The sequence below is a fragment of the Chiloscyllium plagiosum genome, unplaced genomic scaffold, assembly GCF_037043375.1.
Source record: "Chiloscyllium plagiosum isolate Xiang-an unplaced genomic scaffold, Cpla_swu_hap1 HiC_scaffold_1, whole genome shotgun sequence".
NCBI lineage: Eukaryota > Metazoa > Chordata > Chondrichthyes > Orectolobiformes > Hemiscylliidae > Chiloscyllium > Chiloscyllium plagiosum.
Window position 1 is genome coordinate 139,935,520 of NW_028270139.1, and position 26,703 is coordinate 139,962,222.

General features: G+C 39.2%; 1 protein-coding gene across 1 annotated transcript; it reads left to right on the forward strand.

Annotated features, from left to right (window-relative positions):
* Positions 1-1,226: 1,226 nt before the first annotated feature.
* Positions 1,227-23,871, forward strand: spon2b (spondin 2b, extracellular matrix protein). The gene is made up of 6 exons (XM_043707212.2): positions 1,227-1,500; positions 1,878-2,139; positions 3,741-3,964; positions 16,008-16,199; positions 17,820-17,997; positions 22,168-23,871. Exons 2-6 carry the CDS (start codon positions 1,929-1,931, stop codon positions 22,344-22,346), a joined length of 984 nt encoding a protein of 327 aa, XP_043563147.1. The 5' UTR covers positions 1,227-1,500; positions 1,878-1,928; the 3' UTR covers positions 22,347-23,871.
* Positions 23,872-26,703: the final 2,832 nt, after the last annotated feature.

Consider the following 26,703-nt stretch of genomic DNA (forward strand, 5'->3'; position numbering starts at 1 on the left):
TCTTCCCTGGGGTGGGAGAGTCCAGAACTAGAGGGCATTGTTTTAGGGTGAGAGGGAAAGATATAAAAGAGACAAGGGGCAACCTTTTCATGCAGAGGGTGGTACGTGTGTGGAATGAGCTGTCAGAGGAAGTGGTGGAGGCTGGTACAATTGCAACATTTAAAAGGCATCTGAATGGGTATATGAATAGGAAGGGTTTAGAGGGATATGGGCCAAGTGCTGGCAGGTGGGACTAGATTGGGTTGGAATATCTGGTCGGCATGGGTAAGTTGGACCAAAGGGTCTGTTTCCGTGCTGTACATCTCTATGACTCTATGTAGGCCAGACCTGGGTAAAGATGGCAGATTTCCTTTAGAACAATTGACAGTGGTTAAGTGGTCATCCTTAGGCTAGATTTTCTTTAAAAATCCAGATGTTCACTGTATTCAAATGCCCCAACTGCCATGGGCGGGATTGTATGAACCCAGAAGATAAGTCTGGGGTTCTGGATTAGTAGAGTCATAGAGATGTACAGCATGGAAACAGACGGTTTGGTCCAACTCATCCATGCCGACCAGATATCCCAACCCAATCTAGTCCCACCTGCCAGCACCCGGCCCATATCCCTCCAAACCCTTCCTATTCATATACCCATCCAGATGCCTTTTAAATGTTGCAATTGTACCAGCTTCCACCACATCCTCTGGCAGCTCATTCCATACACGTACCACCCTCTGAGCGAACAAGTTGCCTCTTAGGTCTCTTTTATATCTTTCCCCTCTCACCCTAACCTATTTCCACTAAGCCATCACCTCCTGGGTTAACCCCCTGGATATCTGTGAGTTCAGTGTGATTGCACTGCTGCCTTCTAACAGGGCTGTTCTCGTTTTGAAGGAATAAAGAAGGGTGCTCCAGTCCAGTCCTGAAGGAAGCTACTCCTCACAATCTGACAGCTTCAGAAATGGCTATGGAAGCCTCTCCAAATTCAGACCAAAAGCCCGGAGAGACTGAGTTATTTACATTGGGTTTAAGTTTTGCAGAGTTGACTTTCCTTTTATTAAAAAAAAACCTATCTGTACAGTAGATCCACTGCAGAATCCGACTGTGACGTTCACTGGAGTTTTTGCAGCCAGGTTTGTAATTCTATAGTCCTAGAACGGCATTACAGCAGAAATGTGGCAGTTTTAAGGCGGTAAACAGAGCTGCAGACAGAGCAGGGTTGGGGTTGGGTGATTTATGTTTTACAATCTCTTTTTTAGACCTATCAGTATCAACGATGCTTGAGACAACGCACAAAGCGGGATAAACGTGATATAATCCGTCCAAATATCTTTAAATGAATATTATAGCGTGCCCACCCTTAAATGTGAGGTCGAAAGGTTACAATAATCGTTTGACTAGTAAGGACGGAGTGGGAGCATAAATAGCCAGTCTGTTCCCGCCGCTTTCTGCAGAGGTCCCGGTCTCAACACCTGGCAAAAGAGCGACAACACACCGATTTCATCAACAGCTCAACTTGCAGTGAGTATGCCAGGGCTGCACTCCTGTTTTAGAGCAGAAAATCGTGCAACTGCCCAACAGCTGGCTCAGTTACCCAGACTGGGTGTATTTCCAGCAGACTTCCTTCATTTACTAATTTTTAATTTCTTATTTTTAAACTCTGTTTTGTAAAGGAGACAACAGATCGTTTCACACCATACTGTAAACAAGGATTTCCCCCTGATCTCCCCGTGATAGTTTCCGGTAATGATCAGTCAATTTAGACTTTTTGTCAATGCAACGTAACAGCGAAATATGTTTTAGTATAGCAATGGAAGTAATCATTGACAGTGAAGTGTCATTTTTAAAATTGACATTAAGGCAAAATACATCTTTAATAGTATACTTGTTTCCTGCAGTGCTTTTTTTGATACAAAAAAGAACAGAAACCACCCGCTCGCGGCAATCTGATGGCGATGTGTGAATTGTGGAGAGTTTGGGGGATGCTACTTGTGACGGCGCTGGGCTGCGGGCGATGCCGGCCCGTGGAAGGGGAAGCTCCGTGTGCGGCCAGTGACCGGGCCAAGTACAGTCTCATCTTCACGGGCAAGTGGAGCCGCACTGCCTTCCCCAAGCAGTACCCGCTGTACCGGCCCCCGGCGCAGTGGTCCCCGATGATGGGTAAGTGTGCTGTGTTCCCTGTCACAATATAACCCTCATCCCCCCCTACAAACAAAGCCTGCCCGATTCTCAACCAGAAATACCTTTTTTTAAAAAATGAAGTTTAATAAAACTAAAGTGACTATAAACAGTTTCCCGGCTGCAAAACTGCGTCAGGTCTGGATTTTTTTTTTGACTGCCACTAAGACCAGCTTTAAAGTTAACTTTTTTACAGAGAACATTTATCCGCCTTCCTTTAAGATATTTCATCCCTCTCTCTTCCTGCCCGAATGAAGTGGGCGCTGTTCCTTCTCCAGGAGAACTTTTTGAAACAGGGGAATGCCGCTGCCACCTGGCGGACACTTCATCTTTTCTCTCCCCCACCTCTCTCTCCCCCCACCTCCTCTCTCTCTCTCTCCGCTGTCCTCACTCCTGAGGCGACATTCGGATCTCGTTCAGTTCGGGCATCGTGTTATGTTGCGAACAGATGACTATTTCAAGCCCGAAGGATGAAGCTTTCCCCGGAGATCACGTTTATCTTATCACTAACCACACCTGTCATTTCGTGAAATATTCGCGTTCATAACCGTGTTTTTCTTTAAAGAAAAAGCAATAGATTGGCTCAAAGAGGCCACTCGACCCGTCGTCTCACTGCTGGTTGCCTGCAGGAGCAACGTCCCCAGTGCAATCTCATGTTTTCTTCCCGTAGCATTTTTTTTTCATTTTCAGATAATAATCCACTCCCTGTTACATGCATCAGTTGAATCTGCCCCCAACACAGTCTCATGTAATGGATTCCAGATCCTAGTGTCTTGCTTTGTGAAACTAATTTTCCCCCATGTTATTGCTTCTGTCTTCCAGTTACCTTAAATGTATACCCTCTGGGTGTCATCCTTCTGCCAGTGGAAATAGTTTCTCCATCTGCTGGTTTCGTCATGACATCTAATATGTCTATCAAATTTCATGTCCAAGATTCCCCATTCCAAGCAGAGCAATCCCAACCTCTCCATCTAACAACTTCTCCATCCCTGGAACAATTCTTGTGAATCCTTTGGCAAATTGCAATGGTATGTTCTGCTACAATCTTAGTTGTTTTACAAAAAAAGAGAGGAGTTAGTTTTTTCCTCTTTAGATGGCTTTTTAAAAAGGAGAAATTGCAACAACCAATTTTTGGTGCAAATCATCAGTCAAATTAACTCCGAGACACCGGATGGGACAGCTTCCATTAACTTGTAGTCACACCCGAGAAATCGTTTTTCAACATTTTTAAAAAAGAAATCAAGACTCCAGTTCAATATTGATGGAGTAGAGTGCTGACTAAGGTACTGCCATTTGGGTGAGACGTTAAAGCCATTCAGATACCCACCAAGGACCTCTAACATTTCAGTTCTTCTTTATCTTAAAAGTCGCACTACTTGTCCTAGTGAGGTAAATCTATCAGCTTGGCTCAGCCCTGATCTCTAGACCACAGCAAAGGAGCCATTGAATTTCAGACAAATGTGTCTATACTTTCAGAATAACCGTACCCTTATTTAAACTGTTTGTTTTTGCAGTACAGAAGAGTGTAGCGCTATTTTGTTGTGACTGAATTGGTAAAGCTGCTTTTCTGTTTCCTGAAACAGTGGTCACCCACAGCAGTGACTATCACATGTGGCGAGTGGGTGAATATGCCAGCAATGGAGTACGGGAATTTGCAGAGAAAAGTGAGGCATGGTCTTTGATGCGAGAAGTGGAAGCATCGGGAGAAAAAATCCAGAGTGTCTATGGGGTTTTCTCAGCACCAGCTATCCCAAATGGTGTGGAACAGACTTCCACTGAATTTGAAGTGCATGCTAGACATTCTTTTGTGAGTATCCACTTATCCATTTTCCTTAGCCTGTAGTTTAACCTAATTGGAAAAGGAGAAAGTGAGGATTGCAAATGCTGGAGATCAATGTCAACATTCCTGATGAAGGGCTAATGCCCAAAATGTCAATTCTCCTGCTCCTCAGATGCTGCCTGTCCTGCTGTGCTTTTCCAGTGCCACACTTTTTGACTCTAATTGGAAAAGGGTCCATTATCTCTGAATTAATATATCAAAATGTGCAACACAATTATCTTAAACTGGATGACCCTTTTTTTTCCAAAAATCATATTTGAGTTCATGATTTATCATAGAATGCAATTTATCACAACTGAGAGAGGTCATTTGGTCAGCTCTCTGCCAGATTAACCCAACTGTTCCTACTCCCCTGTGCTTTCCCTGCAGCACTACAAATATTTTCCTTTCAGATTATTCTCTAGTTCTCTTTTGAAAGCGTTGATTGAATCTCTGTGCATTCATTAGAACTTAGTGTTGGTGTAATGGCGTAACAATAAAGAGCAGCAAACTGGATTATAGATAATGAAGGGAATTCGAATTGTGGGTGATGGTGAAAACTAGGTATTATCAAACTGGTGTTATACAGCTGGTTTTTACTTCCCATTGAATTCATGCAAAGGAAATATCGGGTTGTGTGATGAGTTGCCAATTAAATTTTACACTCTGATCAGCAATTAAAATTATCCCCTACGTATGCATTCACCATGATTATTAGACCTGCATGAAATTGCTTGGCCTACTTATTTTTGTAGAAATAAGGAGACAAACTGAACCTCAGGTGCGAGCGTGGACTGGATTGGAAGGAGTATGTTCTAAACTTTTTAATTTCTCTAATTTATTCCAACAATCTGAAATGTTAGACTTTTTGGACTGTATTGAAGAATCTGTATCTAGATAGCTTTGTATCTAAGATGGTGCTGTAAGTGCTGACTTGTACACTTTTCACTATACTCCTTAGAGCATGTGTGACAATAAAGCTAATTCAATTCAATTAATTCTCAACAGAAAATCATTAAGTTAATGTAGCCTAGGAAATTCCTTGGGTTGATCCTCCTTAGTATTTGGTTTCAACTTGATGGTGATAAAGGCTTTAAAATTGCATTGATTCCTGAGAGAAATTTGCAGAATCTGTATTTCCTGGTCGACTCACTTTCACATTTCGGATGAAAGTTGCCTGCAGATTATCCAGCTTGACGGGTGGAGAAACAAAGAAGCCAGACATATGAATAAATAAGTGAGCTGTATGTCATGTAACAGCTTTTGGACAGAAAGGAAAATGGATTGAAAACAGCTGAACTGGAAGCCAATCTCTGGCTGGCTAGCTGTCTGTTTGGGTGCTGTTTTGAGAGTTAGAAAGAGACAATGAGAAAGCCAATTGGGAAAACATCTATTCACTATATCTACATCTATGTATCTATTCGCATGAGAATCTACAAATTTCACCACTGTTCAGGATATAAGACATCAATTAAACAACTATTGTTTCAGTTCAAAGCCAAACATCTCAAAGCCTCTAACAATATTTTAAACTGTATACTCTTGACCTTCCTTTTTGTATTTAGCAGTCTCCCTTTTTACCTGTGCTTGTTAATATATTCATCTTTTTTATCTCTTGGAGTTAGTAAGTAATAAAATGCCCTTTTTTATTTTCAGTCAGTCTAACAAATGTTCTATTTGGCCTCTTCGTTTTTGAACTGGTGAACTGTTTTAATTGAAGTGTGATTTAGTTGCATGCTAGAAAGAATTTACAATCTACAGACTACTGAAGTGGGAGTAAAACTAGGGGAACTGATTCATCCACCTCATTTGGGCATAATAGGGGAGATAGTGTGGCCAAACAGAAAATTGACAGATTTTTTTTCAGTTGCTTGGTTTGGAACCTCAAACATTTTGCTAAGCTCCTGTTGCATGTTAGCTACCTGTCTGGCCAAATTAAAACGGCCCACCCATTGGGAAGACCTTGCTGTTAAGGTGTCCTACGGAGGCCAGTACCAATGGAATCATGCATCAGCACATTGTAATTTTTTGATCAAGGTTTACAGATCGCCCAAGGGTCATGAAGTTTTACTGAGGTGCAACAGTTCAAAAAGCATGCAGCCTGAATAAACAAATACATCCAATCTAAAACACGAGAATGGTTATCAGTCACTACCTTCTTGGAGACCTTCCCTCTCCTCATCTACCTTGCCACTTAAATATTTTATATATTGAAAGGGTCAATCAGTACCTTGCATCAATGTTCATTTAATTACATTTGTCCATTCTGGTCAGTTGGGGAGAAGAAGAAACAAGATATCTGAGGTGTACTATTTGTAATGCAAATTCCAGCCCCAAGAAGTCATTCTTTGACTTATCACTTGTATGGATGTCATGTGAACTATTTTATTGATCCCAGCTGGTGACCTCAAGGATTCCATTAAAGTTTCCAGCTGCCCAGTCTCTCACCCCTCATCCATCTGAAATTTCTGAAGGGAACAGAAAGACCTTGTTCCAGGACATTGGTTAGGCTACTGTTGGAATATTGCGTGCAATTCTGGCCTCCTTCCTATCGGAAAGATGTTGTGAAACTTGAAAGGGTTCAGAAAAGATTACAAGGATGTTGCCAGAGTTGGAAGATTTGAGCTACAGGGAGAGGCAGAACAGACTGGGGCTGTTTTCCCTGGAGAGTCGGAGGCTGAGGGGTGACCTTATAGAGGTTTACAAAATTATGAGGGGCATGGATAGGGTAAATAGGCAAAGTCTTTTCTCTGGGATCGGGGAGTCCAGACCTAGAGGGCATAGGTTTAGGGTGAGAGGGGAAAGGTATGAAAGAGACCTATGGGGCAACTTTTCCACGTAGAGAATGGTACGTGTATGGAATGAGCTGCCAGAGGGAGTGATAGAGGCTGGTACAATTGCAACATTTAATAGGCATTTGGATGGGTATATGAATAGGAAGGGTTTGGAGGGATATGGGCCGGTGCTGGCAGGTGGGACTAGATTGGGTTGGGATATCTGGTCGGCCTGGACGGGTTGGGCCGAAGAGTCTGTTCCCATGCTGTACATCTCTATGATTCTAATTGAGACCATGAACTATTACTATTTCTTACAATTTCACAACTTCTATTAACTCAAGCTTTACTCTTGACTGATTTAGCCACTCTTGAGTTATTGGCTATTATCCTTAATTTCTTAGTCAGATGTGTAGGTAACATAGCTGAAAATGTGTTGCTGGAAAAACGCAGCAGGTCAGGCAGCATCCAGGGAATAGGAGAATCGACGTTTCGGGCATAAGCCCTTCTTCAGGAATGTGTAGGTAACATACCAAAGTTATTAGAATTATCAGCTCAAACACTTCACTGATCACTATAAATAAAGCAAACATCCTGAATCAGACTGTTTGGCTAATGTTGTAAACTGATTCATATCAAAGGCAAAGTTGCTATAGTCCTACTGTTACTCTGTCATTAGAGAGAGACACCTGGTGTTGGTTTAAGCGGAGCGCTACCATGCCTCACATGAGGGGAAGATTGAGAAGACGAATACTTCAGGGTAACCTCAGCCAGTGTAGGAATCAAACTCACATTGGCATCGTTCTGTATCACAAACCAGCTGTCCAGCTAACTGAGCTAAACAACTCTGATTCCCTTACTGATTAGAAATCTGTCAATTTCTGCTTTGAATATTGTTAATGACCCAGACTCTCCAGTACACTTGGCAAAGATTATCACAGACTGACTACCTTCTGAGAGAAGACATTCCTCCTCCTCTGTCTTAAAGGCACAACCCTTTACTCTGAGATTATGCCCTCTGATTCTAGACTGTCTCATTAGGGGAAACAACCTCTCTCTGTATCTACCCTGTCAAGTTCCTTAATTATCATTTCAATAGTGTTGCCTCTCATTCTTCTAAACACAACCTGCCCTCAAGTCCTGGGCTCAACATAGTGAACCCTGTCCGGACTGCCTCTAATTACTGCATTCTCTCACCTTGATCATTCAGCAACAATTTGCCAATCAGCACCCTTTTCTCATGTGGTATACGTTGTTGCTGCCTTTGAAATTTAGTACTCTTGCTTTTGTGCAGATGACTGCAAAATGAAATGCCTCAAACCAATGTCTGTTTTCCAGCTATCCAAAACTTCCAGCTTTTAGGTTTCCTGGAAATACTATAGTGTTACGTAGTGCTGATTTTAGTGCATTACGCAGGCAAATGGGACTAGATTAGTTTGGGGAAGCTTGGTTGGCATGGATAAGTTAGACCAAAGGATCTGTTTCTGTGCTGCGATTCTATGAATCTGAGATGCTCTCTCATTCATCCTGGGGAAAATCCCTTTCAGTTGTACCCTCCAACCCATGCACTTTGGAAATCTCTTGTATTTTCTCTTTGTGTGATGTTTCCTTTATGTCCAAAATGGTCTGAACAGTGTTCTGGAAGGGAATTAGTTAGTTAGTGCGTATGTGACTTGAACATGCCATGATGCAAAGGGTAAACAAAACTAATTACAGTGGCATTTTTATTAACCTTTTTATGATACAGAATTTCAACACACAGAATTTGTATGAGCTTGGCTGTCTCCAAATGGAACAGTTTTCAGTTTGAAAGTTTTCAAACAGGTTCTTGTAGTGAAGCAGGTTTCTAAATTAGAACAGAGACTTTATTGCTTTTGTTATGTAGTGCAAAAGGATAGGGAGCTGAAGGCAGGAGGAGCAAGGAATTCTGAATGGACAAGAATCATTACTACTATTTTGTGTTACTAGAGCATGCAAGAACCTATCAGACAACTGAAATGTGTCAGAAAAGGGAATCTCAGCAATTCTGGGCCATCAGGATTGTTTTCCATTGAGCAATGATGTGGAGGAGCTGGTGTTAGAAAATCAGACAACACCAGGTTATAGCCCAACAGGTTTATTTGGAAGTACTAGCTTTCAAAGTACTGCTCCTTCATCAGGTAGCTGTGGAGCAGGATTCCGAGACACAGAATTTATAGCAAAAGATTACAGTGTCCTGCAACTGAAATGATATATTGAACAAACTTAGATTGCTGTTCAGTCTTCAGTTTTTTAAAATTTCACAATCTTTAGGCAGTCAATGACAGTCAATCCATGTAATATTTTATAAATTCCACTTTGGAAATAGAACCAGTCTGACTCAAGATTGGGATACAGACAGACTGTAACCTTTAATGCAGTGTCTAAGCTGGATTATCACCATTTTTTATAAAACCTTAAGTTATCTCGAGAAAATGACTTAAAACAAGTTCAGGGATTTACATATTAATGAACTGAAATCTGTAACCCATTCTAAAAGGTTAAAGACTTAACAGCAGTCTAGGTTCATTCAATATATCATTTCAGTTGCATGACACTAACCTTTTGCTATAAATTCGGTGTCTTATGGTCCTCCTCCGCAGCTACTTAATGAAGGAGCAGCGCTCTGAGAGCTAGTGCTTCCAAATAAACCAGTTGGACTATAACCTGATGTTGTGTGATTTTTAACTTTGTCCATTGAGCAAGAGAGGGTTTGTAAACATGCACCTGCTTGGCGTAACTTTGGATAGAGCATGGCTCCTGGTGAATGTGACTCAAGTACTGAAGCAATTGAGCAAGAAGTAAGAAGTCTTACATAGTACAAGCCGCGTTGGTAAAAATTGAGATTGCATGTGCTATCATGTTGCATGTGAAGGGCATTTAAATGGTCATTGGATAAACATGTGAATGATAATGGAATAGTGTAGGTTAGATGGGCTTCAGATTGGTTTCACAGATCGGCACAACATCGAGAACCGAAGGACCTGAACTGCGCAGTAATGTTCTATGTTCTATTGCATTTGTGTAAGGAGTAATGCAAGTGTGTGCAAACATGTATGTTCTTGTCAAATCCTCAATTCATTCCCACCTGCTTTGTGTCATCTCTGTTGCTTACTGTATTCGTTATAGTATTCCTTTTGGGGGACAAAGTTTATCACCATCTCTTCCAGCAATTCTTTTCAAAATGCCTAGACAATTTTGCACCATTTTGGTTTTAAATATCTCAGGTATTTAATAACTCTGCTTCTGGGGCAACAAGTGGCTCAGTTGTTAGCAATTCTACCGCACAGTGCCAGAGACCCGGGTTCAATTCTAGCCTCAGGTGACTGTGTCTGTGTGGAGTTTACACATTTCCTCCTGTGTTTGTGTGGGTTTTCTCCCATAGTCCAAAGATGTGCAGGTTAGGTGAATTGGTGATGCTAAATTGCCCATAGTGTTCAGGGATGTGTAAGTTAGGTGCATCAGTCAGGGGGAAATGTAGGGGATTGGATGGAATACTCTTTGGAGGGTCGGTGTAGACTTACTGGGCTGAAGGGTCTGTTTCCACACTGTAGGGATTCTGTGTTCTCCTATTCCCTTATGCGGTTTGCAGCTGAAAAGCAACATTCTTCATAAATAAAGGTAAAATAAATATTGGTACATATATTGATATTTATGGTATTATAGAAAATGTTATTTTAACAGTGAACCAGTCCCTTTCAAAGAGAAGGGGATAAAATTGGCCCTTTTGATGTAATAGATACTTGAATGAACTGTCAAAGAGTCTGATGGTCACCCAAAGTGGAGAATTAGATATAAAGTGAACCCTTTCTGCTACTGATGACCAATCACTAATTTTGCTGACAAGAGCATTGGGGCACCATTAATTGCGTGCACTTACCTATCGACCAGATTGCCTTGTCTAATCTGCCTCCCTTTTAAGGAGTTTCTTAAAATATTACGTTGCCATTTCTTGCAAGATTTATGTGCTTGTACTTGTGTTAGTATGGCACTTTTCTGGAGGTTTTTTAAAATGACAGTTTCTGAGTAAAAGAATACGATTTGATACCTAATGTTTATGCATCAAAAGGAAATATTAGAACATAGAACGTTACAACACAGTACAAGTCCTTCGGCCCTTGATGTTGCGTCGACCTGTAAAAATAATCTGATTCCCATCTAACCTACACTATTCCATTATTATCCATATGTATGTCCAGTGCCTATTTAAATATTGATAGGTTTGTACAATTCATGAAGTTATGTATGTCTCTGATTCAGCAATGTGCATTTCTAGTTTTAAAACTGTCAAACATAAATAACAAAGTCTTTGGAAATATCAAAGGATTAATAGAAAACCAGTTTTTTTTTGCTTTTACATTTTTGGGAAAGTTTTGGATTCAACCTGGCTGCATCTACACATGCTGCATTGACATGACATTTATATAAAACAAAGAACTGTGGATGCTGGAGATCTGAAACAAAAACAGAAATTGCTAATGAAACTTAGCAGGTCTGGCAGCATCTCTGGGAAGAAAATAATTGATGCTTCAAGTCTAGTGACTTTGAAGAGTCGTTAACTCTATTTTTTTACCCCAACAGTTGCTGCTAAACCTGCTGAGTTTCAGCAACAATTTGTTTTTGTTTCAGACAACACATTTATGTTAATTTGGTCTGCCCACTTCGAGGTATCACCTCGTTCATAAACACTAATGTGGACAACTAGGAAATTTGGCTTAATGGCTTCGAAACAAAAAATGGCAGTCTCAATAATAAACCTGATTACTCTAAAATTGCCTTAAATATTGGCTACTGATGCAGCTGGTCAGGCATGAGTTTATTACAGTTGAAGCTGCAGGTTTACTGAACATCATCTCACTCAAATAGCGGAAAATTGTGGCATGAATTGCTAGGAATTTACTTTTCTTCATTTCATGTGCAGAAATTTGAGTCTTTTGTGACTGTGAATTAGTTCTGCTCAATATATGGCAGTATTTTCATTTCTCTCCCATGTCTCTCATTTACACTGTCACTCTCTTTCCCACCCATGTCTCCATTCAAGATGGCATTTATCATCTTTTTCTGTATCACAGTTTGCTCTGCCAGTTTGCCCTCCAGCTGAAGGGCTTTCTTCCTCCTTACTGTTTTCCCCCTTTGTTACATCGATCGATAGATGGAAATTCATAAATTAGAACATATCATCATTAATCCCAAACTCCTGAAAACATTCCTATCACAAGATCTGAGAAATGGCAAATTGGCTACATTTTGCTTTCTCAAAAGCTTCCTACAACAGAAGGTTAGACAGAAATGATTTATTTTCTTCTTGCAGATTCAGTTTTGTATCCGCCAACACCACAGCTGAGTTCTCCATAATTGATTCAATTTAGGAGGGGAAGAATTGACATTAATATGTTCTGAATAGAGTAAATTTGCTTTGTTTGCTGTTCAGAATTGAATCCTATTTTCAATTGTAGATGCGATGTCCGTATGAAAATTCTTTGTTTGCAAGGGCCATTGTTACTATGGTAACTTGCCTTCCCAAACACTTTCACTGTGTTTGTATAGAGATGAGTACAATAATGAGCTGCTATGGTATCACTAACTCACCTATTTTGTTCATTAGTGCAAATCTCTTTGTAAAATGCATTCCCAGCGATTACAAAAATATAGTGCTTGGCTTTGTAGAAGTTACATTTCAGATCACAGAATTATTACTGTGCAGAAGGAGGCCATTTGGCTCATCTCTGGCTATCAAAGTAAACATCTCTTTTTTAAAATGCTATCCTTGTTTCTTGCTATACTTGCACATTGTTCCTTTCTCCAATATAATTTGCACCCTCATGACTAGACAAACTCTTCACACTACCCTTACCATTAAGCCTGGTGCCACCTGTTGAAGCAAGAAAAGGACTACTGTCATGCCAATAACACCAGAAGCAAGTGACCAAGCTAAGCGATTTCCATGACCAGTGAATCAGATTAAAGCTCTGCAGTTGTTAATGATGGTGGATAATTAAACAACTTGCTAGGGGAGGAGGTACCACAAATGTCCCCATCCTCGATGATGGAGTTCCAGCTTCAGCCTTCACACTTCTGAATAATGAATGTAAAAGATGAATGGATGACCCATCTTGGCCTTCTCCTTGTGTCAGTGGTCTCACAGATACCACCATTCAGCCATTAATTCACTCCATGTGACATCAAGAAACCACTGAATGCACTGGATATTGCAAAAGGTATGGGCCCTTGCAACATTCCAGCAATAGTACTGCAAACAGTAGTAAGGTGATAGGAGAGTCAACAGTGCTATGAAGCAGTGCTTCCTGAGCAATAACCTGCTCGCTGACTCTCAGTCTCAGTTATGCTAGGATCATTCAGAACATGACCTAGTTACAGCCTTGATTCAAACACTGACAAAAGGGATAAATTCCAGAGTTGTGAGAATGATTGGCCTTGACATCTGGTTTACAAATACATCACAGTTCTTTCAAGGGCGACAGATACATGGGAACATCACCTGAGAGCTCTCCTACAAGCTACTTCACCATCATGATCTGGAAATATTTACAGCCATCCCTTCAGTGACACTGGATAAAAATGTTGGAACTCCTTAGCAGCATTGTGGATGTACTTGTCCCAAATGGACTGCAACAGGTCAAGAAGGCAGCTCACCACCACCTTCATGACAATAAATGCTGGCCTAGCCAGTGATGCCACCTCCCTTGAATGATTTATTTTTCTAAATTACGTAAATCCTAAACTGATTGTTTAGCGGCCACAACAGAAACACAAATGTAACATTAGAAAAGGACTTACTCTTTCCTGGAAAAGGATAATCTCTGCAAATGAATACTAGAAACTTTAAAATGCTGAATGTCAAATTGGATCTTTTCATTTGTTTGACAACTGCAAAACAGATTTTAAAAGAGGAAGCCACATTGGAAGAGTTCTAAGGAAGATGATTTTTCCATGTAATTATTTAAGGTCTTGGAGCTTCCATTCTGGCTTCTATTAAGATAACTCAGACTCTAATAAGGAATAGGTAAACAGTCTGGACCTAGAAAAATCAATTTTCCCAGAAACTTCTGTTAGGCACCTGCCTTTTATGCATTCAGCCCCTTTTGCCTTACTCAAAAGCCTTTTTTTAAATCATTCATACGATGAAGGAATTGCTGGCGAGGCCAGTATTTATTGCCCACCCCAGAGGACAGTTAAGAGTCAACCATACTGTTGTGGATCTGGAGTTTCATGTTGCCCAGACCAGGTAAGGACAGCAGTTTTATTCTCTAAAAGATGTTAGTGAACCAGATAGTGGTTTCACAATCATTAGACCCTTATTTCCAGATTTTTGTCACCATGGTGGAATTTGAACCTGGGTCCCCAGAACATTACCTGGGTCTTTGAATTCACAGTAAAGTGATAATACCACTAAGCCATCACCTCACCTACATTTTCACATATGTTGATAACAGCCAACTCTCATCACCATTCCCCCTCTCACTTTCTCAACTGTTTCTGAACTATTAGACTGCTGATCCTGACATCCTATACTGTTTGAGTCAAAGTCTCCACAAATTAAATGTTGGGAAGACTGGAGCCCTTGTTTTGGTCCCTGCTCCGACATATGTACTGCCTCGATCCCTCCCCCTGGCAACAACAGATCGGGATTAATCCAGTCTATTCCCAATCTTTGGTGTCATGTACTTTGGCTTAATTTGTTAATATATGATTTCTGTTGTTAATATAGGCACTGAAGTAGAGCGAGTTTCCACTCAATGTTTTTGTAAAAATACAAGTGACAATAAATTATTATTCTATTCTAAGATTAGCTTCCAATCTCATTGGTATCACCACCAAACCCACCTGTTTCCATCTCCATAACATCATCCAGTCTTGGCCTATCAGTTAATTAAAAAAAAATCACATTCATGCCTATATACTTGATGATGCAAAACTTAGCTTGTAGCTCATAAAGATAACTGGGTCCTGCATTGAAATGTCGCCTTGTTTTACTCCTCCCCCACTCTCAAACACTAGGAATTTCCAAACTAGCAAGATTATTTCAGGATATTAATAAAGTGTATTTATAAAAGAAACAAGTAATCTAAATTAACTTATATTAGCAAATAGAATTAGATTCTTGATGGTTTAAGTGTGCGATTGCAACCTTTTTTGTTTGCGTTTTTATTACAAGAATGAATCTGGATTGCATTGTAGTAATGCATTCTGCATCAGAGTCTGTGGTAACTCATGATAATTAGAAGATATCAAGTCTACCTGAAAATTGCATACAATCTTTAAATCCACCATATGAAGCAATGGTGGATTTAAACAAAGAGATATTCTGTAAATTGTACTCCCAATCCGTATAATTTTTAAATAGTATGGAGGGTCTTTGGCTCGACCCACAAAGAGGGACTTCCTATTAAAACCCAATCCTGTCGTTTCCCACAAAGTAACTGATTTGTGTTGTATATTCTTTTTAACAAGTTTTTTGAATATCTGCAGCTGCTCGAAATAACAGGCAGCTGTTATGCTCTGTTCAGATCTTATAACCACAGAAGGAGGTTATAGAGGATAATAGTAGTCTTTTCTTGCTAATTAGTAATTAAGATTAAACAAACTCAAAGGTGCAAAATTAAAAATGGCAGTGAGGCTATCTTTACACTTCCCTATGCCTTCAACAGTACATCTGAGAACCTGGTTCCTGGCTACATTTCAAATTTTCAAAATTGCTTTAAATCTTATTTCAAATTGAAGACCTTAATTGTGGGCTGTGTTTTGACTCCCTCTTACACTCCTGGCTTTATTCCTATATTCTGCCAACTGGAATAAAATGTTGACAATCTCTGATGGTCTGTGATAATTGGAAGCAAACTATCTTGTTGGTGGTGAGCCTCAGTGAATTCAGCAAGGTCATTCCAGGGCAGATGGTGCACCCAGCATCTTTCCAACACTAGTACAAATACAAACTCAGTTTCAGAAAAAAAAGACTAACGAAAGAACTGAATGCAAAAAAAATTACAAACAGCAAAATGGTGGACTTTCTTGTATTTTTGCCTGTCACATCTTGTAGTTTAATTAGCTACTTATCCTACTAGCTACCTGAACAAAGCTTCAAAATAAATCCTTAAACAACTAGCACTGTACATGACTGAGATGTTTTGTAATGCATTCTCAGCCTCATTATGCATTTTGTTCTGCTCACTTTATCACAATATATAAGGACTAACCAAATTACTCTTGCTTATTCCCAGATGTCTTTTATGGTTCGTATTGTACCAAGTCCAGATTGGTTTGTAGGAGGTGACAGTATTAATCTGTGTGAAGGAGACAACTGGAAAGAGCAAATGTCTATAGACCTGTATCCCTACGATGCTGGGACAGACAGCGGTTTCACCTTTTCTTCACCAAATTTTGCTACCATTCCCCAGGAGACCATCACTGAGGTAACTATGATATGCATAAAAGTGTAACTACTTTAACATAAATCCATTCAATGATTGTTGCCAGAACTTAGGTGGTCAAAACTTTACACGCTATCTATTTTTCTAAAAGTACCAGCTGTCTCTTTAATATGGGCAGCAATTGTGACATACATGTGAGAGGACTGTGTGCTTGATTTCTGGAATGTGCTGAAATAGCTGGTGTGGTAGTCGAGGCGCTAAAGTTGGCCACATAATGACGGGTGTTGATCTTTGCTGTGATTCATCCCTTGTAAATAAACAGCCTTCTGATGCTCATTCTGGATTAGTGGTGCTGGAAGAGCACAGCAGTTCAGGCAGCTTCTGATGCTCATTGCCAAGAGTCAAAAGGAAGGAACTGAAACACTGGAGGATAGCATGTATCCTATCATGGCTTGGGGCGCCTAAGAAATAAGGGGCAGCAGATAGGCCAAGGTACTGCACCCTATCACAGTTTAGAGTTTATTGGAGTCAAAGAGCAACATTGTACACCATGGAAAAGATTTTGACTAAAATAGCATAGAGCTGATTTTTCTTTACAAATTGGTATATTGCATTTGTCTATTTCATGAAATTTTAATAAACTCATTCATTTTTTTCATGGGGTGTTTGAAGCATATGTTACCCAGGCCTTATTGCTCATAAGAGTCAGCCACATTGCTGCTGTCCCATGTTGGTTGATCCAGGTACAAAGGGCAGCTTCTCTATTCTGACAACAATGGCTACATGATCACTATTAGACTAGCTTTTATTCCAGATTTCTATTGAATTCACGTTACCTCATCAGCCATGGTAAATTGTGATACATGCTCTCAGAAGATTAGCACAAGGATCTGGATTACTAATCCAATGATGTTACCATTACATCACTGCCTCTCTCAATTAGTACTTTGACCCTTGTTGTCTTCATTAGCAGTATTGTAGGTAGTAGGTGACTTTGTTGAAATATCAAGATCCTGAGGGGTGGATGTGGATGGATGTGGAGAAAATGTTTCCTCTTGAGAGAACTTAATATTTAAAGTTTTCCCAAATAAAACTGGGATCAAGTGAAATTATTTCTCTAAAATCATGTTTCTTAGGTGCTAGCTTACTGAATCCGTAAATATTTTTAATACAGAGGTAGGTAGTTTGTTGATTAAATGAAAGGGTAAAAAGACTGTTGCAGAATAGTCAAGAATATAGCATTGAAGTTACAATGAGATCCAGCCATGATCTTATTGAATGGCAGAGCAAGATCAGGGGCTACATAGCCTGTTCTTGCTCCTTGCGTGTATGTGTGTTAGGTCTATATTGGTATTTGTGGAGCCATTCTATTATAATTACCCAACACATTTTGTATGGGTCTCTTGTTTCTTTCTAAATCATGAAATGCTTGGCTTAAATTTGGTTAATTGCATTATGCATTATTTAGTGTTTAATGTACAAGATATTTCTACCTAGGTCAACAGAGATTGTCAGTTTAAATGTTAATTTCCAAAATAAGCATTCGATTTGAATAGGTAAAGTATAAAGAAATAGAGGGTGTGGTGGTTAACTGTGATATAATGGTTCAAGAAAACTACCACTAATCTGATAATTAACTGTTGAATGTGCTGCTTCATTCAGATAACGTCGAGCTCACCAAGCCACCCTGCAAACTCATTCTTCTATCCCAGACTGAAGCAGCTCCCTCCAATTGCCAGAGTGATGCTGACAAAGCTGAAGGACAACCGATTAATTGGAATTATTCCAGCTCAGTCCAACCTCATTCCCATGGGCAATGAGATAGATGACATTGTGTCAGGTAAGTTATAAAACTTTGAATCAGTCTATTATTTTAATTAGCCATAGAATCATAGAGTTATACAGCATGGAAACAAACCATTCAATCCAACCCATCCATGCTGACCAGATATCCAAAACTGATCTTGTCCCAATTGCCAGCATTTGGCGCATATCTCTCTTAAATCCTTCCTATTCATATACCCATCTAAATGCCTTATAAATGTTGTAATTGTACCAGTCTCTACCACTTCTTCTGGCAGCTCATTCCATACACATACCACCCTCTGTGTGAAAAAAATTGCCCCTTATGTCCCTTTTAAATCTTTCCCCTGTCACTGTAAACCTATGCCCACTAGTTTTGGACACCTCTTGGGGGAAAAAGATGTTTTTACCCTATCCATGTCCTTCATGATGTTATAAACATTTATACAGTCACCCCTCAGCCTCTGATGATCCAGGGAAAAAGCCCCAACCTATTCAGCCTCTCCCACTTGATCAAACCCTCCAATTCTGCCAACATCCTTGTAAATCTTTTCTGAGCACTTTAACATTTAACAACATCTTCCCTATAGCAGAAATGAACACAGTTTTCTGAAAGTAGAGCCGTGGCTATACAAATCTGTGTAGTTTTAACTTGCTACTGTTTGTAGTTACTCCTTTTGGAGATCTGTTGTCAGGGTGTGCTACACTTGTCTGTCTTACACCATTCTCTTCCATCCCTGTAGCTCATCTGCAGATACTGTTATATTTGTTTGAGCTTTGATCAAATGCTTATTATTTGTGTTTTGGATGTTACTTTTTAAGAGTTTATTTTGCTTTTGCAATTTCATGTACCCTTTAACTTGTTTTTGGAATTTTTAGCATATGTTTTAGCATCTGCATTTCAGTGGCTTCTGTTTTCTTCCAAAGATCCTTTTGATGTTGTCTGGGTTACTCAGATATACAGAAAAGTGGGTAAATGTAGCGTCTTCTGAGTTCACTTCTTGTTGTTAACATATCCTCAGCTTCACAAAATTACTTGCAAAACATCTGTATCTTCTGCTCACACTTGTCCTAAAAAGACAGCTTGTTCCAGTATAACACTATCCACTGCAATCTTAATTTTCTCAACTTCCTCAAAATAAATCTGATCAAACTCAAACTAATTTTGCTTTGTCCACAATATTCTGTCTGACCTCTTCTATAATAGCATCGTATTGTCGGCATACTACTCTTGCTTCCAATTTTTACTCCTAAAGATGCATCTGAGTGTTTGACCTATGGGGATTGATTTCGCTCAGTTGGCTGGATGGTTGGTTGGCAGAGCAGTGTGATACCGAATAGCATGGATCAATTCCCATCACCAGTTTGAGGTTACCATGAAGGACTCACCTTCTCACCCTCTTCCCTTGCCTGAGGGCTGGTGGCCCTCAGGTTAAATCACTACAGTTGCTTCTCTCTAATGAGAGAGAAGTCTCTGGTGAGACTATGGCAATACAATACAATACAATTTGACCTATATTAATGAATCATTTTGGTGACAGTCTAAAGCCTTAACTTACTCCTTTCTTCACTTGAAACATATTTGATTATACCTTTATTAGTCTGTTTTTTGCTGTTTGTTCCCAGAATGTGGATAAATCTCTCATCTTTACTGACATCATATTTCAGCAAGACTTCTCAACTTGTGGTAATTTAAATTTGATTTGAATGCTTTTTAATAGTCTACAAAGGAAGTACAATCTGCATTTCACCAATTTCTGTTTCAAATGTGCCATTTCTTTCTATTATGATTTTCAAGATCATTTTAATGAGGCAACCCAATAAACTTGAAGTTCTCAAATTATTGTCTTCCATTGCTGTAGTTTCTTCAGTAGCTTCCCTATTAGTGAATGTCTCAATTCACTTTGAATATACCCTTTGGTATATATTTGATATGAACAGGAGTAGGCCATTCAACCCATCAAGAAAACTCTTCCATATAATGCAATCATGGCTGATTTGAATAATTCAATGCCTTTTACCCATACTATCCCCATTACCCATGTTGTTTAATTCTGCTAACCAACCTTCTGCATAAGACCTTTTTAATACCTTTCTTCTGAAAATATAAATATACCATGTCCATTTATTAATTTTTGTTAGCAATACAACAAAATAGTAATAGTTAGTAACAAGCTTCTTTATTATTCAAGTGTCCATTTATCATATCTTTTAAAATAGATTCTAGTGTTTACTACCTTCCAATCTTCAGGAATCATTCCAGAATGTATAGAACTTTGGACGGTGATCATGAATATATCATCTATCTCTATATCCACCTCCTTGATACTGGGCTGTAGAATATCAGCTTTCAGAGATTTACCAACTTTCAGGTCAATTGATTTCTACAATACAATTTTCTGACCAATACAAGTTCCCTTCAAATCATTCTCCCTAGTCACTTGGAAATCTAATTCTGGGAAATTTCTTGAATCTTCCTTAGTGAGAACTGACACAAAGTAATAATTTAGGTTCTCTGTCATTTCTCTATTCCATACAGGACCCACATTTAATTTAGGCAGACATTTCCTTTTGCATACATACAAAAGCTTTTACAGTCCATTTCTTGTTTTTTATGCTAGATTGCACTCAAAGTTTATTCTTTTCCTTACTAGCTTCTTGGGCATCCTTTGCTATATTCCAAAAAGCTTGTAATCCACAGATGTACTTCTGTTCCTGACCACTTACTTCACAAATCAAGCAATGTACCGTGGATGCTGGAAATCTGAAACAAGCAATCGTTGCTGGAAAATCTCAGGCAGCTTCTGTGGAGAGAAACGGGCAGCACGGTGACTCAGTGGTTAGCGCTGTTGCCTCACAGCGCCAGAGACCCGGGTTCAATTCCCGCCTCAGGCAACTGTCTGTGTGGAGTTTGCACATTCTCCCCGTGTCTGCGTGGGTTTCCTCCGGGTGCTCCGGTTTCCTCCCACAGTCAAAAAAATGTGCAGGTTAGGTGAATTGGCCATGCTAAATTGCCCGTAGTGTTAGATGAAGGGGTAAATGTAGGGGAATGGGTCTGGGTGGGTTGAGCTTAGGCAGGTCAGTGTGGACTTGTTGGGCCGAAGGGCCTGTTTCCATACTGTAAGTAATCTAATCTAATCTAAGAAACAGTTAAGATTTCAGCCAGTTGATCTTTCATCAAATCTGAAGACAGATTGAAATGCAAGAGATTTAAGCCAATGTAACAGGGCAGGAAGAACAAAACAGGATGCCTTTAAAGGGATGGAAGACCAGGGAGATAAAGCAATAAAAAAAATTCATGATGCAATTACCAAAAAGAGGGGTAATCCATAAATTATATAAACAAAGATGCTGCCCAAATGAGGCATGATTGGCTATAGAAGTGGAAAAGGATCAACAGTCAGATCTCAAACTCTGAATTAAACAACAGTCTAGATAAAGTCTCATCTCAAGCAAATCTAAATCAACTTGATGAAATACAATGCATAAATTACAAAGTGGTGCAACAAAAATAATATAATTTGAGTGAAAACTCTCAGCTGAAGAGAATGCTTCATTGTCAGAATTGTCTTTTTATCCAGTTGTTCAGGTGGTCTTTAAAGACCCTCTAGTGTGGCAATATCCAAAGAGAGTTGTCTGGGTCCTCAGGCAACACTCCCTCCTCAGCAACATCACCAAAAGTATATTTTTCATGCATATCCAGAATCAGAGGTCACAGTCTGAGGATACGGGGTAGGCCACTTAGAACTTAAGAGAAATTTTCTTCACTCAGCGAGTGGAAGAGCATATGGAATTCCCTGCCTTGGAAAATGGTTTAAGGCCAAAATATTGAGGGCTAAAGGGGTCATGGAGTATAGGGAGAAATTGGGAATGGGATTCTGAGTTGGATGATCAGCCACAATCCTATTGAAAGGCAGAGCAAATGGCCTACACCAACTCCTATTTTAAATGTTTCTGTATCTATGTATCTAAATGATTCAACTGTTGTCTTAACACTGCAAAGCAATTCATTATGCTTGAGAAAGTTTTGACAATGAGTAATATATATTTGAAGTTTTACCAATTAAATAATTACGATGATTTTTATTACCCAACTGAGTTGCACTAATTTACATCAAAATGTGGGAAAAAAATCCTCTGTTTGTAACAACATCTTTTCTAGACTCTATGATTGTAATTGATTGTTTTATTGATTATTTTATTACAGAGACTCCATTGGACTGCGAGGTTTCCACCTGGTCTTCCTGGGGCCTGTGCATGGGGAAATGCACAGAGAAGGGTGTGAAGCGCCGCACTCGCTACATCCGACTGAAACCAGCCAATAGCGGTACTCCATGTCCAGAGCTACAGGAGGAGGAGCAATGTGTGCTGCACAACTGTGTCTAAAAGTGACACTTGATGATAGATCACATTGTCACCTTTTGGAGATGAGAAGGGCTGGACCTCACCAAAGATGGGTCCCTATGCAATATTAATTAATTCAACTAATTGTTATTGATTCAGGGTTAAAATGACAGCTAAGCTGACAGTCATTCTATGTAAATGCTAATGCTTTTCCTATCAGTTTGATGTCTACTAATTGGAGAGTTTAGTTTTTTCTTTTCTCATTTGCCATCACTATCTTAGTGTACAGCAAATACTGTAAGCAATGATGATTCAAAACCATCCTCAGCAGTAAACTAATCTCTCGAGTAAATTCTCAGATTAGACTGCAGTTTGGAAATCATCCCTAGAATCGCACGTTATTTATACTGTGTAAATTTCAAGTTAACACCAGCTTTTGAATTCTTCTGTTTTTGTTGTTGGCATAAATGATAATCTGTGAATGCCTTCCGGGTTCTTGATCTGTGATGGTATTTATGTCAGAAGATTAAAAGTGGTTAGCAATGACATTTTTATAATCTAAATTTAATTACCTGGCATTATGTGCAGTTGCTAATTAATAGCTTTAAGAAAATAATGATGAAAATTGATTTGAATGTTGCTGTTAACTTGTATTTTGCATGCATTCTCATTTAAAAGTTGTCTTAGGCAGTCAAAATATTTACTGAAAACCTTCATAGAAGAAATAACAAAATTTTTATTGCATTCTCATGATTATTCATTGAGAGATTATATTACTGATATAATTATTTCCTGAGGAAAATACATTTTGATACTAATTTAAAACATTTTATCCAGTTCTGTCTTTCAGTTAAACCCAAAATAGTTTTTTTTAAAAATCAGTGTACTTAAATTAAGGAAGCTATTGCAATTCGGTCTGAGTTTTTTTGTCTCTAAAGGCGTTTTGTTGGACAGAGCAATCCATTGCAATATGTGAGAAATTTAATTTGGGTAGAGACTTTCTTGTGAGGATGTTACATTCTTATTTATTTGTCCATATTACACAAATTAACCTAAATCACAAGATATAATTCATGAAATAGCTTTGTAGATGGGTTATATAGGAAGGTGTAGGTGATTCAATCCCTCAAACCTGTTCAGCCATTCAATGAGATCATGGCTGATCTGTGGCCTAACTCCATGTCACCTGCCTTTTTCTGATATTGATTAATATCTCTTTGCTATCTTTCTGCTTCACAGAAAAAAGATCTCAGATTTAAAATGAATAATTAACAACTGATCAAGCATGGTTGGATAGGATGGACGGAGAGATTTGGCTGAGTCTGTTAACTACTTAAACAATTTCAGAGTATTTACCCATGTGTTAATATCAAGTAACGAAGTTCCACCTTGCACCACTTGCTTGTGATGAGATAAGTTGTTGGGATGTGAGTAGCTGAAGTATTTCTGTATGTGTCATTTGGCAATTGAAGCTAAGGGAAACTCTGATCCATCAGTCATTGGGTGGATCGATCTGTGGATTTCTCAACAATCGATGTCTGGTATATTCAATAAAGAATCAAAATGGTATAGATTGCTATAACATGTGAATATGACAGATTAATGTGCAATGCTATAGAATGGATTGAATGCAGTTTAAAATCTACTGTAAATGTATATAATGAACCATTAATTTTAGCACCATGCTTGTGGGGAGCATCAAATGAAGACCAAACACCATCTCATGACAAAGGAAAGCAATTGTCAGGAAGAGTCCCCATGAGTTTACATGGCACTGGTGATCAATCACAGAATGGAATAGGCAGAAACTTGTCTCTGGAATTCTGTGTTCCGTCCTTAAAAAATAAAACCCGTTTTATTGTTGTTACTGGTGAGATCAGTGCCACTCTGGTCATTTTGAATTTGATACACAGGTCTGACTTGCAACTCCACTTCAGAGAGGCTTTGCATTCCAAGCATGTTGGGAGATGACTGGAGTCTGATTATAGGACAGAAGAAGTTAGGGTGGCAAGTTTTCATTTATAAATAACATGCAAGAACATTGTGAAATGCATGCTTTTTTGTATTTGAAGACTGTTTTTTAATTTGAATTCACATTCTCATATGGTCATCAGGGAATCTGATCCCATTACAGATTAGGGTAGATATGAATTCAATAACATGACCACCACACTCCCATATCCTTAATGATACTAGGTACTTAAACTAGAAAGAACTGTAAGGAACGGCAGATGTAGTCATCAATCTTCCACTTCAATCTAGGTTAATTAAAATTCACACCAAAATTAAGAATATTGATTGAAATAATTGATCAGCCTCACCCTCACCTCCTTCCACCCATTGTATTCCCAGCGCCCCTCCCCCAAATTCTCTCCCCCACGCCCCCCCCCCCCCCCCTACCTTTTATCTCAGCCCGTTTGGCATACCAACCTCATTTCTGAATAAGGGCTTATGCCCGAAACATTGATTCTCCTGCTCCTCAGATGCTGCCTGGCCTGCTGTGTTTTTCCAGCACCACATTTTTCAACCAAGGTATTGTCATATCCTGGCTACTGTTATCGTCATAAATTATTGATCTTTCATTCTCGGTCCATAAAACTAAATGATTCACTAAAGTCCCCTTGGAAAGAAAATCTGCATGGCCTATGTATGACTTCAGACCCTCAATAGTCTTTCCTCCTGATATAGTCTGGAAAAATGATAAATTGCATTCTTGGTGGAGGGCCATTTGGAATATGCAGTAAATGCTACTGTAATGCCAACAGCCGATGCATAAATTAATGAAGATCAATAAGCATAAAGGGTCAAATTTTCATGCCTCCCTTGTCAAAAGGGGTAAAGGCAGCATTTAGAAATGAAATAAAAATGATGTGCTGGAGAAACTCAGCAGGTCTAGCATCATTTGTGGAGAGTTAATGTTTCAATTTGCAAATGACTCTTCAGGGTTTTTAAGTAAAGTGCACCTACCTGTTTTTAAGGACATGACTCTGGCTATGAGATTTGACAGATATGACCATGCCTACTTGTTTTGGTTTTCAAAAAGCACAGTTGTTAAAATTTGATCAGAACTCCATAGCAGCCATTGTAGCATCTGAGTTCTCGATCCCAAAGTTTGGGATGCCGACCCTGCTTACAGTCACAACTGAAAGTTTGTTAAGCCCGATCCTATTTAGCTTATGACAATCTTTAACTAGCTTGTGTTCTTTATCCACATGTACTAATGTTACCTTTTTTTAAAAAAACCTATAAATTCACGTTCACGGCAATCATGTCAGGTTTGAAGGAAGAATGCATCGGCACAAGTTGGATGTGCATTTGGGCATAACATGCCTTTGCATGTGCAGCATGTACATGCATATATCATGAGTATTAAATACATATTTCCTTTTTAGTTAAGGCTAATCTTTCCCTTGAAAGGCTTGAAAGGAGTGCTATATGCATTTGTTAGAATCATGCCACAGGTTAAAGGGTTAAATTAAGAGTACAGTTTACATGAAGTTAGTTTATAATACTGAGTTTATGAAGCTTTGGTTGACCTAATGGAGGTACTTAAAATGGTAGGGAATTTGTTAAGGTTGATGTAGAAAACTATTTTCTCTGGTAAGAAAATCCAGAACAAGTAGCAACTATATAGGAGATTAATCAGAAAGGACTTTTCAGAATAGAGGATATTTCCAACTCCCAAAAGGTTGTGGATCTGGGTCAATTGATTTTCTTTTCAATGGCAGTGGGTTGCGTATGTAATGCTTAAACCAATTTTCCATAGTGCACTTGGGAGTCTGTTATATTTGAGGATTAACAGCCAGGTTTCACAAAGTTTGGAAAAACCAGGCAGTTAAATGTGGATGCGAGCAACTGATTGCAGAAGGCTGGTGTTCTTAGACAATAGGTGCAGGAGTAGGCCATTCAGCCCTTCGAGCCTGCACCGCCATTCAATATAATCATGGCTGATCATTCCTAATAAGTATCCTGTTCCTGCCTTATCTCCATAACCTGCCTTATCTTCATAGCACTCTTAGTGGAACAAGAGTACTTTCCCACAACTCCTCAATTTAACCTTTTCTGATCTGTGTTATGATTAGTGTTATGATTAGTCACTCCTCTCAACCCTTGATTGCTCCTTCCCTTCCTTTCCAATTCATCCTAAAACTTTGATTTTTCACCACTCATTTACAACTCTGAGACCCCATTTCCAACCCTTGACCCTTTCCCAGTGATGGTATCAAACTCTGGCTTCTGACTGAGTTTTCCCACCTGGTAGTATGGCTACATGCTGAGTGAGAAGAATGTTGTTGTGATAGTGTCTTTGTATGGTAACTTCTTGTCCACAGATGTTCTCAAATTCCTTCCCACACCCAAGAGATGTGCTCCTCCTGTATCTCCCCATCTCCAGCTGAAT